This window comes from Oratosquilla oratoria, chromosome 38 (assembly GCF_046742065.1).
Source record: "Oratosquilla oratoria isolate Oo_2021 chromosome 38, ASM4674206v1, whole genome shotgun sequence".
Classification (NCBI taxonomy): Eukaryota; Metazoa; Arthropoda; class Malacostraca; order Stomatopoda; family Squillidae; genus Oratosquilla; species Oratosquilla oratoria.
This window is the reverse complement of record NC_134814.1, coordinates 27,948,409-27,963,408: the sequence shown is the minus strand read 5'-3', so window position 1 is coordinate 27,963,408 and position 15,000 is coordinate 27,948,409. Positions and strand designations below refer to the sequence as shown.

At 38.6% G+C, this 15,000-nt stretch overlaps 2 protein-coding genes across 3 annotated transcripts in view; both read right to left on the bottom strand.

Moving 5' to 3' along the window:
- The window catches only part of LOC143020038 (uncharacterized), a 22,121-nt gene extending 7,192 nt beyond the window's left edge, over positions 1-14,929 (bottom strand). Inside the window, exons 1-4 of one of the 2 annotated variants that reach the window (XM_076176186.1) lie at positions 14,798-14,929; positions 13,321-13,394; positions 11,504-11,593; positions 9,866-11,111 (exon numbers count right to left, since the gene is read on the bottom strand). In XM_076176186.1, the coding sequence (XP_076032301.1) occupies positions 10,847-11,111; positions 11,504-11,593; positions 13,321-13,394; positions 14,798-14,923 (555 nt within the window). In that variant the 5' untranslated portion in view covers positions 14,924-14,929 and the 3' untranslated portion in view covers positions 9,866-10,846. Of the gene's footprint in view, positions 1-9,865; positions 11,112-11,503; positions 11,594-13,320; positions 13,395-14,797 lie in introns of those variants that run through there. The other variant, XM_076176187.1, reaches the window with a different exon arrangement.
- Positions 2,624-6,541, bottom strand: LOC143020037 (uncharacterized). Its single transcript, XM_076176185.1, has 3 exons — positions 6,347-6,541; positions 5,494-5,583; positions 2,624-3,904 (listed from the first exon to the last, which is right to left on the bottom strand). The coding sequence occupies exons 1-3, from the start codon at positions 6,394-6,396 to the stop codon at positions 3,637-3,639; spliced, it is 408 nt and encodes a 135-aa protein (XP_076032300.1). The 5' UTR covers positions 6,397-6,541; the 3' UTR covers positions 2,624-3,636.
- Positions 14,930-15,000: the final 71 nt, after the last annotated feature.

The window sequence follows — 15,000 nt, the reverse complement described above, 5'->3', positions numbered from 1 at the left end:
TTCAGAGAGCAGATTACTTTTATCTCAGGTGAATGGAAATGTTTTCAGTATCACAATCGCTATATCCTGTTACGATAGCCTTTCTTTTCAGAAAGCAAATTACTTTTCTCTCAGGTAAATGTTTTTTTTTTCTTTGTAGCACAATATCTATATCATGTTACAGTAGCCTTTTCATAAAGCACATGACTTTTTTCTCAGATGCATGTTAATGTTGCCGGCAGAAGACCACTGGGAAGTCCAAGATATAGATGAAATGATGACTTAGTATACAACGTCAAAGAGTATGCAGAAAGCCCAGCAGAATGGCAGAAAATGGCCACCGATCAAAGAATGTGGAGAGGCTTAGTGAAGGCGCTTATGGAACTGCAGGTCTATGCGCCACAGGGGTGAATGGATGAAACTCTCTTGCGGCAGCCGAAATGAATGTCAAATTCGTTGATACCTGTGAACGGCCTAATAGAAATAGGTGTATCCTGCAGCTGAGTTTTCGGCTGAACGAAAATCACAAGGCGGAAGTCAGAACTGTTGTGATAAATAGCGGAAGTGTTGTTGTTTGCCATCTTTATCAACACGTGAACATCATGTTCTAATACACATAAACAGTTGTTTTTTTTCGTGAAATAATTTTCCAGGTGTCCTGCTACATTACCTCTGACCCAGAGCAGGATACAGGGATGACCCGTCATCCACGGGGAGCTGAGATGAAAAAGAGGAAAGGGTGTTGGATGGAAGTGGAATGGATGGAAGTAGGTACATGCCTCTGACTTGGCTACCTCCCTTATAAGGGGGAAAAACCTCTTGGTATACAGATAGATAGAATTTCCAAGTATCACCAGAAACAGGTCCGGCGGGAGAACTGATCCTTGTGGCACTCCACTCTTCACATTTCTCCATTAACACCCTGGGATCTGCCCTGGCATTAGATAAAATAAACATACAAGTCGAGTAAAATACTTTAAAGATTAAGTCAGACTTGCATTTTCCCCGTAATGCATCTCTTTTGAAGTCTAAACACCCAGGGTGTAGCTTAACCCTCTTAACAGTTATATGGCCAACCTTTTTAGTGTACACCAGAAACTGAATACACATGAATGTCATGACAAATGACGTGTGATACTGTCAGAACTGTTTTTATTATATCATTATATTTCTTTTCGAGAGTAGGATGGCAATTCTGTCTATATGCTAATAAAAGAATTGCTGTTGATATCGGACTGGAAACCGGAAATTCGTAAAGGGAACACGTCCACTCCGGCCCCTGATTGGGTGAGAGAGTGGTGTCGTGACGGGAAGGGAGACGACTGATTGGTTGAAAGCGGTGACGTGACGGCAAGGGAGACAACTGATTGGTTGAGAGTGGGACGTCCGCAAACCCCCGGGGAAGCCTCTGGAAACTCCAGGGGAGCCCCTTGGGAGCCCTTAGATAGTCTCTGGGAACCTCTGAGAATCCGAAGGCGCCTACGAGCGAAGCGAGCTCGCCCAATGGGCCGAGCCTCCACATAGCGCGGTCGGGCACAGCCCGTTGCTCGTATTAAAAAAAAAAAAAAAAAAAAAAAAAAAAAATAATAATAATAATAATAATAATACTCGTATTTTCTTTTGGTCGCAAAGACCTTAACCATTTCCTAAAGGCCCCATCCACGGTACGATCTGATCTTGAGGGTGCTGGACAGATCTGATCTGATCCGACCAGATTGGATCTTGTATGTCAGTCAGACACACCAAAAGCCGTACATACACTATCCAATCTCATCGGATCCGACCAGATCGTACCGTGGATGGGGTCCATTAGATGGTGTGTTTAGCCGTATCGACCAGATCAGCTGAAATTCTCACCACCCACCCACGATCCAATCACATCTCAAGACTATTTCAGTTGCTGATAAGATCAATAGACCCGTTGCCCCAAGTCTTTCTTGCAGGAGATCCAGGACTCCCAGATAACTGCCAGTGGTCACTGGATTGGTCCATAAGTCACTCAAAGAAGAGATTTTGTCTTATTGTCTCCGTAAAGCGAGAGTGAGACAGCGTGGAATGACGTGATTAGTGTTTTAAGATAAGTTACAGCGATAAAACATTTAGACTGACAAGAGGCCTTTTTGGTTCATACAGAGGACGGTTGAGTAAAAGAAAGAAACAAATCAGTTGTTTATCCACGTGAGTCTTAAAAGGACTAAACATTATTACATTCAATTGCCTCTGCTGGAAGCTTATTCAGTCCAATGATGACATGGTTGAATTTTTTTTTTATCTTTTATCTTTAGTATTACATGTGAAAATATTTTCAATTGTGATGTTATCATTTCCCTTTAAAATCTTACATTTTTCAATTCATTATTTTCAATTGTGATGTTATCATTTCCCTTTAAAATCTGACATTAACCCCTTCCACTCACTCCCCGAGTCTCGACTTTTTAGAGAAAATTGGTTCATATGTTTTAAGTGGTTTTCGTATGATCTGTTTCTTATTTTTGGTGTGAGTTTTGTGGCTCACCACTGTACTCTTTCCAATCTACTATTGCCTTTAACGAGATTTGTGGACCATACATAAACAGCATATTCCAAGTGCGACTAGACCGCTGATCAATATAATTGGTTTCTCTAAGGTACAAATAATACAGGGTTTATATACTGATTATCTTTAGTTAAAATTACACTACTTTCTATTTTCCACTTTGATTAAAGATTTTCCACATAACTTTTAGAAGTCGTACCTAGTTTCATTTTTAACAATGTGCATAATTTGACACCTACTTAAGTTTGACATTTTTGAGACCATTGATCTAAGTTTGTCTATATATTTTTGAATATTCAATTGATTCAAGTGATTGTATTCTATCTAACGCAACTTACTGCCATCAACGAATTTGAAGAATGTAGATTTGAATATACAGTCAGTGTCATTGATGTATACTGTGAACAGAAGTGGCCCTAAAACGGAACCCTGAGGAACTCCATTCCTAACATCTTTCCAGCTAGAAGTTTGACTAAAACCTATGCCTGTTATTGTTGTATGTTTAGATTCTTGTTTGTATTCGTTGTCAAACCGCTGATGTGTTGGATGAAGGACATGTGTGTGTCTATATGAGGCATACTATCTCAGGATTTTTTTCAGTGGAAAGATTGGCTCAGACATACCTGAAGCTGAAGCAACAATTTCATTTTGAAATTCTTTCAGGGGATAATTCTGGCTACTCTACTTGATTGTTAGGATTATTTTCTGGGCTACTTCCAGAATAACTTATGCTGGTAGCAAAATGCACAATTGTACGGAATAGGAAGGTCAAACAACATGATTTTTTCATCTTTAAATATTAATAAGGTGATAGTTTTCTGTGTAATTTACAAAAGAGGGATTTGATCAGGATGTACCAGAGGCTTGGAGGTATCCAAATCCATTGATGTAACTGTAACTCTCAGTGCTTAAAACCACCCTTTCGTGTGGTCTCTAGCCAATGTAACTGAAGAACTATAGAATCCTTTCCTACGATACATATTTGGTGGCAACGTGCAGTATTTTCTAAGCCTATACTTTTGCCTTATTAAAGTAGTTTCTTTGTGTTTAAAGACTAGATCCCACCGCTGCCACCAATTATACCGTGTTGACCAGTACGCACACCAATGGGTCATTTGGACTTAGAGTCCCCTGCTGGTACACTGGTACTGCTCATGGTTTCTGCAACAAAGCATTTGCTTCGAGTGGGAGTCAGCGTATTGCCAAGGTCCGTTGCACAGCTCGTAGTAAGGATAGACGTATTCGTTGTGAAGGTCATATTTAAACTCCTGGCAAAGGAACTGCCCGACGGATGTAAAGGCGTCAATCATGTGGTACATGTCCCCGTTGTGCGTCAGGTCGTTGTATTCCTTGGTGCACCGTTGTTTGCATTCGAAGTGGTTGGTACAACTGGGAAAAAATAAAGAAAGAGTCACCAAAAGAAATATGATATACATACACATGGTCTCTGTCGTTGCTTAGCGTTATCTGGGAGAAACAGTACCTCAAATCTCTTCACAGTAAACATAGAACTAAAAGGAGAAATAAAACCTACATACAAGAAAACACCCATAAACCACAAAAGATGTCGGCAAGAGTAAACAGAGGATACAGATCAAATTAAGTCTTTTTTATAGACCAATTCCCATCTGCTGGAAGAGACGGCAGCGACCATTGAGAAGTCAAGAAAGAGGCGTAAAAATAAAACCATAGTTGCACATAACAGTTATTCTAAAAATAGATATGAACAAATTATAAAGCAAACAAAAACTCTTAGAACAAGAAAAAGAGCGATTATATATATATATATATCATATATATATATTATATACTAGTCAAATTACCCGCGCGTTGCTGTGAGTTCGTGAATAATCCCTAACCTAACCATACCCCACTTAACTTTAATCTTTAACCCTAACCATTATTTTTATTGAAATACATTTATCCAAGTACCTGGAGTGATAGGGTATCAGAATATATATGGTTATAGGGTCTATCTCCAAAACCCTAGGAGGAGTACGTGAACAAACAAACAGACAGATAGACAAATGAAAGATAGTAATCCAAGTACCTTGCGTTATAAGGTTTCAGAATATATATGGTTATAGGGGTCTATCTGCAAAAACCTAGTAGTAGTTCGTGAATAATCACTCGCCTAACCATACCCCACCTAAATTAAATCTGTAACCCTAACCAAAATAAAAAAAAATTGGAAATGAAATATAGTTATCCAAGTACCTGGAGGGATAGGGTATCAGAATATATATGGTTATGGGGGTCTATCTCCAAAACCCTTGGAGGAGTTCGTGAACAAACAAACAAACAAACAGACAGACAGACAGAGGCTACTACTTTATCATAGTAGACGCAATCAATTAAAACAAATAATAAATCTGAAGAACTATGAAGACCATCAAAAGGTAAAATAAGCATATCCCATACCCAGCATATCTACTATACAGTAACTACTAGGAACACCCAAGCTTACTTAAACAAACTAGAACAGAGGCTCGGAAATAATAGAATAAAGGTCTTTTTTCAGAAACAACAGATTGATTGATTAGATCACCAGATGATTTAGTAGACTGTGATGCAGAAGGCAGTGAAAATAATGAATGAGCCAAATCATTCCTTACACAATAACTATGGTTTACTTGGTTCTGGTAGAAGGCATCTGTACCTCCAAAGAGCCGGCAGGTATAGCACGACTTTTGAATCCAAAAATATGAAATTATAAAATCACTTTAAGTTGGAATATGTGTACGTGTTTTTTACCATTATTTTTTTTACTGTATTTTATGTGATATCTCTAGCCCCTCCCCCCCACAAAAAAAAAGGAAGTAATGAAAACAAAAAAAATCAAAGGTATTGGGGGCATGATTTTTGACAGTAAAAATGAGATCTTACCTTATACAGAGGACTAGGAAAGGCCATAATATAATATACGTGTGTGTGTGTGTGTGTGTGTGTGTGTGTGTGTGTGTGTATAATGCACTAACCTTCCCATATCGAGGGCTGGCAGCTCGTAAATCATGTTCATGCCGTTGGTCAGAGTAGTCATGAGTCCACAGCGGCAGTTGCTGAAACCCCTTTGGAAGAAGAAAGACACATACATGAAGTCTCGTGAGTAAAGAGCGCTCAGAAATCCATTGCTCATAAACGTGGTGGTACACTGAGCATTTCTCGCTAGCATGCTACTTGCTTTCGCTACTTCGTTGGAGTAGAAACAACTTCGGTTACGATCTTATGTTTTTTTTTTTTTTCCAAATTTCCAAATGTCAAATTACTCTTGCGTCATAGAGTGAGAAAGTGATTGACGAGCTCAGAAAAGTGAAACTCATACGAGTGTTAGGTAGATCGTTGAGATGGTCTAAGGGAAGCCAATCGAAGAAGCAAAAGCAATTAGCATGCTAGCCTGGTGTGCCGCCACCTGAGGTAAATGGGCCCGAGTTTGATACCTAACGGGTTCGGGCGCAGATAAAACGTGAGGACATCTATGCCATTTTGAAAATTAATTTAAGTTGTGAAATTGATAAGGTATTTGAATATAAATGTTTACAATTCTTTAATTTACCCGCCCACAAAATACACACACACACACACACACACACACATTCATATAATATATTATATATATATATATATATATATATATATATATATATACACACATACTTCAGAATGGCTACATCTATTACAATTACTAGATCTTCCTTCAGCGCCATATTTGTGTTAGCTACAAACTACAGACTGGAGTTGGCTTCTATTTTTGTATGAATATTATAAATGTATGAACGATTAAAGGGCATCTTAAAAGTCTGTAACATAATTAAACTATGAGAGGAACATTACCGTGCTGCCGTGGCCATCATTGCCAAAATGAGAACTAGATGATTTCGCATCTTGTAATAAAAGAGGAAACTGTGGGTGAAGTCTTTCTTCAACACTGACGAGTATATTAGGATCTCGTGGTATTATCCACAATATGTCGCTATGAGAGACCTTCCACAGCGTATGATAAGGTCTATTGCGAATTTACTCAACTGGCGACGCAGGCTTTTATAAGCAAGATCCTCGTGACGTCATGTCGTGTGAACTGCGCCTTCTCGTTCTCATGCAAGATTAGAATTCTTCTCCAACAGGCCTCTTCACCAACTTTGGATATTTTCTCCGAACTTAGATTCACCATACTAATCTAACCTAACTTAACCTAATGTAATACTAATCTTATATTAATCTAACTTAACCTAACCTTATATAGACTAACCTCCTTTACCCTCCTATCAAAATTATCATGGCGCATGGAATGTGTCACAACTTTCGGGGTTGTGACACACCATCCATTCCCAAGTTCCACGTCTGTTTTCAAACCATAATTTGCAAATACTTTCGTTCAAGGACCTAGCCGTTACAGTAGGCTTATAGTTGTATTTTCGTTCCTATAAGTTGTCATCTCCTCTATTCTGTGAAATGACCAGAATTCTTAGAATCTTTAACAACTACTTGTTATTCTACTCGCCATTCTTCTTATTATCTGTATCTCCAATTTGGCCATTGGTTGTGAATCATTAACGAGTTTAAAGAATTGTCTATTCATAGGATAGTCCCGCCCTTTGTACACGATACCCATTGATGACGAAATACGGATATGTCACGAATGTTTAAGGGTTGAACCTGGAGTATGTTACCCTTGTGAATGTATTGTTCCACCAGGTAATTATAAATTGGTGTCTTGTGTACAAATTAACATTTCAACTAAGCATCACCTTATGAATCTGTTTCAACGGTTTGAAATTTCAATCCCTGCGCACTTGCCACCTCTCATATAAGTTAAGTAATTAGGTTAACTACTTAGGTTAGTTAGGATTTATAATCTTCTCTCGTCTCTAGTGATTGTCTTAAAGGGATTGCTAGAGATGAATCTGTAGTGGTTACTACAATCGTCCTAGTTAAAAGCGGTCAGCCTGAAACGAGTCGTAGGGACAAGGTATGGGAAGTTTTTCATAGTGGGGAGTCAGAACACACCATTTTGTTTGCCATGGTATGGTTCCCTTGGGCACATTTAGAATAAGTGTTTCCACACTCTGCGCCGACGGCAGGTATGTTCTTATCGGAAGGCACCCGTAAGGTCGAAATGATCACCGCGGTTTATTTACCCTTATGCACCCTTGGGATGAACACTGCCGTGTTCGGTGCAAACAGCTCGGTACTCTTCCTTAAAGAAGCTAGGATATTTATAGTCAATTCCATGTCTGATCTGTTTATTACAATTGGCGATGATACTTTGTACAGAAATGTTGGCGATATTCTAGATTCTTTGTGTTACATATGCAATTATTCAAAATCTTTTTATAATACATAAATATGCTTTTTACAGGATGCAGAGGGATATGTTTTATTTTGTTTACAAAATAAATTAAGTTGTTACAGTGAACATTGTTATTTATATTAATTAAATTTAGTTGAAATCATGTTTAGTCGAACGCATGTTCTATGGGGTGACTATTGTTTATTCCGTACTCTGCGATCACGGGTCCTGAAGGGGTAATTACACGTGTTGGCTACAGAACACTACAAATCGACTCCTACAGACTCATTACACACCGTACCCTTCGGAGGCAATGATTTGAAACTATAAAACTTGGCAACATTGCGCGATTTACCCGCCGTGACCATCACCGACGAGTTTAGTTCGACAAGAAGCTAGGGAGAGGCGGGTAGTGCTTACGCGACAAAACTTACATTGACCACATGTAATGGTTGTAGGAACATTCCATTACATTTTTGACTCATGTGAGAGTTGTACTATTGAACTGTGGGAGGTGATGAGTTTATGGCGTGTGAATCGGATTTGATCGGTCTCTTTGAGTGAGTTGACTGTAGTGGCGTCATCCTGCGAGCTGTGAATCTGGTCCCAGCAATCATACCCACCATGATGAGGCGTTCTCATGTATCCGGCTTTATCGAACACATCCGTGAAGATTGGAAGCTATGTGTTGTGTTACATGTTTTCTAAGTGGATTAACTGTGGAATTCTGTTTGGACTCTCTGAATATGATATTTACTTAATGTGAATTATCAGATTTTTGTCACATGTTTTCTAAGTGGATTAACTGTGGAATTCTGTTTGGACTCTGAATATGATATTTACTTAATGTGAATCATTAGATTTGTGTCACATGTTTTCTAAGTGGATTAACTGTGGAATTCTGTTTGGACTCTGAATATGATATTTACTTAATGTGAATCATTAGATTTGTGTCTCATGTTTTCTAAGTGGATTAACTGTGGAATTCTGTTTGGACTCTCTGAATATGATATTTACTTAATGTGAATTATTAGAGTACTTTGTTGTATGTTTTCTAAGTGTAATCATTGTGGAATTTATTCTATTAAAACGATATCTTCTAGTTTATTTAATTAGCCCAGGGTTGTGATTAGCTAAATGAGTTGGATCCTTCTGTATCCCCTTTTCAAGTACTGAAATTTGTACACGCCGCTCAGAGGGAAGCGTGTGTGGTCCCGGTCGGTGATGCAAATTTTCCGGACTTCGGCTCCCACTGTAGCTATCTACCCTCGCCCGTTCCATCCCACATCCTCTCCTTTCCACTGTCCAGAGATTTGCGACAGAATGTATGGACAACTACGTCAAAATATCGCGTAACAAAAAACATGTCCCTAAAGTGTAGTGGAAAGGGACAAGAGCTTTTCAAATATAATAGACTGCTTATGTGATATTTTTGGTGGAAGCAATGGACAAAGAAATCTTTCAAATATTCATTTATTTTTTCATGGAACAAAATCTGATGACCACGGGTTTTGTTGGGGTTTTCAAGGTCACTAGCTTCGAAGCAAAAACCGAAATCTAACATTCTAAGTTTCTTGAAAATGCTAATGGGATTTTTTCGTAGAAACAAAGGACCAACAAATAAAATGAAATAATTTAATAAATCTATTAAATATTTGATAGCCATGGACACTCTGTCTTAGGTGAAAAATATATGAATAAATAAATACATAAATAAATAAATAAATTAATAAAATATGTGTCGTTACCCGTCTGTTTTTCTCTTTCTGTCTTTCCTTTCAAGATTTTTTCTACCCTAAACCTCTCACTACCCCTTACCTTAAGATAAAAGTAGGAGGGGGATAGTTTGTGACTCGAGAATAGTTGTGAATGGACGATAATTTGACACAAGCTCGAAGGGATTTCACCTCGTCTTCCCTATTTTTCCGCATGAGGAGGGAATGTCGTTTGGTGAGGTAAAGCGGCTGGCCCCAGTTGTCGATGTGCTGTGCCTTGCTGCATTGCCTTTGACCCGGGCGGTGGACATGGATAACCTTTCATCCCTGAGGAGTTAAGATGAGAGAGAGAGAGAGAGAGAGAGAGAGAGAGAGAGAGAGAGAGAGAGAGAGAGAGAGAGAGAGAGAGAGAGAGAGAGAGAGAGAGAGAGAAATGGTCTATGAAGAATCGAAGTCTCCTGCAATCAGCTGTAAGGAGGTAAGTAAAGGCGATCGCAAACATTTACAGTTTTTCTCGAGTCAGGCTACTATTTGACAAACCTACACAATTATTTGTTTTGTTAAAGGAATAAGAATGAGAAAATACGTTTATTAAATTATATATTCATATACATAAGGATTATACAATATCACAATGCATATTTATTTTCCAGTTTTGATTAAGAAAGTGGGCCAGACTGGACAATTGGATTATGATCCATACCCAAAACTGCTACATTTTTGTTTGTGCGTTTTACCAAATAGTCGCGCTGGCTCATCTAATATCTGTAGATAAGATTCTTTCTCTAGATCAGTGGTTCTTAACCTGTGGAGAATTCCCCACTGGTGGGGAATGGCGGAGTTGCCAAGTGGGGAATGACCGGTCGGACAGAAGAACCACGGTCTTTTTTTTTTTTTTTTTTTTTTTAATCGATGTTTTTTTTTCTGGTGTCTTGTTGTTGTCACATTTCGTGCAAACAAAATTTAAGGGCCGTAAAATGGCACAAAAAAGCAAAGCGTATATTTACGTACTAAACACTGCATGGGTTAAAATCGAATTTGCCAAAAAACCGATGCTGTGGTGGGAAATGGAGAGTTGGCTCACTAAAAAGTGGGGAATTGGAGAAAAAAGGTTAAGAACCCCTGCTCTAGATAGAGAAACAAGTGATCTGTTGCACAGTTACATTGTATGTAGGGCTATAGAACTATAGCAATACTGAGAGATGTGCAGAGGTAGCTTTCCCCGCAAGAGGTATGGCAAAACATTTGCATATTTTTGGAACCTGTGAATTCCCAGGTACCGTTGTAAAGTTCGAAAGAGTACGTGAGGCTACAGAACTATTAAAACACTCAAAGAGCTGTACACTGGTAGTTTTCCCCGCTAGAGTTACAACAAAGCATCTGCATAGTTTTGGATCCTGTGTACTCCCAAGGGCCGTTGCAAAGTTCGAAATAAGCGTAGACGTATTCGTTGTGTATGGGATGGTCGACTTGCTGACACAGGTACTGTCCAACGGAAGTGAAGGCGTCTACCATGTGGTTGAGGTTGCCATTGGAGCTCATGTCATTAAATTCTGTTTGACATCGTGTTCTGCACTGGACATGGGCATCACAGCTGTCGCAAAGCCAAGAAGTTGGTTGTGTTAAGCCATCTGTCTAGACCGACAATTCACCAACGTCTCTATTCCATTTGATACCATCTCAGAGTATTGTATTTTAAATCATACATATTCTAATATTTCACATAATATTTTACATAGTATTTTGATTCAACGAATTCCATTTGTCCCAAGTTTGAATCATTTCATTGTTAAGTAAAGTTGTCCGTCATTGGCTTAAACAAAAACCAACACATCAAAATATCAAGTTACTTTTTTTTCCTCCATTTTTGAGTCAGCTCCTGATATCTTTGAAAAACGATCCATGAGTTTCTTAGACCATATTCGGTATTCCGGAAAGTAAAATAAAGAGCAAAAGGTCGTTAAGGTCTTGTCGAACTCGACTTACCTTCCAATGTCAATACCTGGGAGCTCGTAGATGATGATTTCACCAATAGAGGAAGTGGTGAAGGCGCCGCACCGGCAGTTGTAGAAACCTCTGTTCAAAGAACATATGAATGAAGGAGACAGCAAAAAGACCATAAGGGCTACACTAGGCAGCTCCGTATCCATCACCACCTATCATCCCCATCCATAAAGTTGTCTAATCGTTTTTTTAAAACAACTGATAGTTTCAGCGCTTACTACATGGTTACTAAAGTTTATTCCATTCATCGACCACCCTATTAGTAAACCAATTCTTGCCTATTTCCTTCTTAAATCTAAATTTGTCCAGTTTTATTCCCATTACTGCGAGTCCTGCCCTGTTGTTTTGATTATGATGACCTTGTTTGCATCACCCTTGTTATAGCCTTTGATCCACTTGAACACTTCTATTAGATCACCCCGAAATCTGCGTCTTTCCAGAGTGTAAGTTTAGGTGCCTAAGCCTCTCTTCGTAAGGCAAATTTCCGAGTCCTTGTATCATTTTGGTCATTCTTCTCTGTACTGATTCTAGTGAATTGATGTCCATTCTGTAGGACGGAGACCAAAATTGTACCGCATAGTCAAGGATGGGTCTAACTATCGCTAGATAGAGTTTAATAATTACCTCTGCACTTCTATTCGTTACCGTCCTAGCAATGAAGCCTAATGCACTGTTGGCTTTATTTCTGGCGCTAATGCACTGCTTCCTGGTTTTAAGGTCCGGACTTACCAGAACTCATATGTCCCTCTCGCACTCAGATTTGTCTAAAAACGTGTTATCTAAGTTGTATCTATTTTCGGGGTTGTGTAGCCCTACGTTTAACACGCTACACTTAGAGATATTGAAGTTCATTTGCCATTTCACCGACCATGTTAACAGTTTATTAAGATCATCCTGCAGAATCTGGGCGTCGTCTCCTGACCTAATTAGGCGTCCTATTTTAGTGTCGTCCACAAACTTACTAACATCACTATTTAACCTATCGTCTAAGTCGTTTATATACATAATGAACAACAAGGGACCCAAAGCCGAGCCCTGGGGGACCCCGCTAGTAACATTGCCCCACCTAGATTTTACTCCATTTATGGTGACCCGCTGTTTTCTGTTACTAATCCAAGCTCTAATCCATTCTAACACTTTTCCTCCTATGCCATGAGCTTTGATTTTATTTAGTAGTCTCTGGTGTGGCACTTTGTCGAACGCTTTGCTAAAGTTAAGAAAACGGAAAATTCTGATTAAGGAACTTTTTGTTTACCTATAGTCTATATATTCTTTTCATATGAGGTGGAGGGTGAATAGAATTAAAAAAAAAAAAAACTACATCAGCCGTTGGAGTTAGCCTTGGTATAAAGCACAAACATAAACATGCGTTTGGAAATCATGCAAATGTTGTTGGATTCGAACCCTGGTCCATGACAAGTGTTCATTCATCCATCATTAGCCACCTCGAATCCACTACTGAACAAAGGCCTCTCCTATCCTTACCTATGAGCCAAACGACTGTGTTAACCTGTGCCACGCCACTCCTGCAAATTTCTCTATCTCGTCTCGTTCTGTGTAAACCTAATTTTTAAAGGGTTCGGACCCTTTCTAATAAGGTTAGATCACTTTTAAAAGTGTTGGATCCGTCATAAGAAGGTTGCATTCTTTTTAAAGGATTCGGATTCTTTAAGAGGAATCGAACCCCATTAAGAGGGTTCAAACACCATTGAAAATTATCTAAACCCATTTAAGAATGATCCAATCCCATTTTTAGAATCTAATTCCATTAACTGAGTTGTTTTTCTAGATTTTCTCACCTGGCAGAGGCCACGAGGAGGAGGAGAACGGCCAAGGACGAGCGCATGGTGGGGGTGCTAAGGGCGACCTGTATCTGGAGGAAGAGAGCATTGTATCAGTGTGTCAAGGTCAATACTTTTTGTCGCAACAGCGCTTCTATCCAGGTGGAGTGTCGCAGGTGGAGTGTCGGGTGTTGGAGATGGTGGAATCGATTTAAGAGTTTGCAGAATGGAAGAATATTTTTTCCTGAAATAAAATAAATAATAGATAAATAAATAAATAGATAAATAAATAAATAAATAGATGAATAAATAAATGAATAAATAAATAAAAGAAAGAGTAAGAAAAAAAGAAAAGTGATGAGGAACTTCTTTTGCGTTGGTTTAGGGGCGGGGGGGGGGGGGGGGGAGGGGGGTTCTGACGGGCGACTAAAACGTACAGACAAATCAAGGGAATCAGGTGACCGTTTCTCAGGGCCCTCACAGTACTGGAACATGCCACTGTTGTCTGTCTTTAAATAAATAAATAAATACATAAATTAATAAGTAAATAAAATAAAAAATGAAATAAATAAGTAAATAAATAAATAAATAAACAGAATACATAAATAAATATATAAAAAAGTAAATAAAAAATGAATAGATAAATAAATAAATGAAAAATATATATATAAATAAATACATAAAGTAATAAATAAATTAATAAATAAATATATAAATAAATGAAACAAAAATGAACAAATAAATAAAAACATCCTGATTAAATATTCTCATGAAGATCGGGCAAGCTGGGTCGTCATGAGAAGAAGAACAACAAAAAGTATCTTAACACTTTGACTACACGAAGGTTTTCTTCGGCCGAATAAAATCACCTGTATCTCGAAATGCACCAAATTGTGGCCGATGCGTTGAAGAAGGATTTAGACCATTAACTCCTAAATATTTTGATAGAAATGACAAAAGAATTGAAATTAGTTTGAAAGGAAAATGAATTATAAAAAGAAAAAAATATTCGATTAACAGTTAAGACTTTTTTCCCTGCAACATATAGAAATTCTTTATCGACTGTGTTCCTCTAAAGGATCTCTGAGTAAAGGGATCTCAAGGAAACATGGTCATTCAGTCTGGGGTCTACCAAACACACATGCACACACACACACACACACACACACACACACACACACACACACACACACACACACACACACACACACACACACACACACACACACACACACACACACACACACACACACACACACAGGACACTTGGAACAAACAGGACGGAAAAAATAGTGTATGCAGAAGCCATTCACGAATTCAAGAGCAAACTAGACACTGCGAGATACAAAGGCGGGACACACACGAACGTAGCTCTCCTTCCCGTAATATACAACTAGGTAAATACACAAAAAAAAAAAAAAAAGACAGCCGCCCATGAAAAATCGAAATTCTTGGAAAATTTACGTCACTAATCTGAAAGGCCAAGGAAGCTTACCTTTTGTGCCAAAGACTGAGCCGCAGGGACGCCAGCCGACGGCTTATAAACCACTACGATGTCATGGCCATATCGTCTGGAAACATCGTGATTTTTGGATCGATACAGTGACGTCATCATCCACATGGGAAAATAACACTCACAGCTGCAATATTTTCCTTCGCGCTATACCCTATCTATCTATGCTAATTTTTTGTATGTGG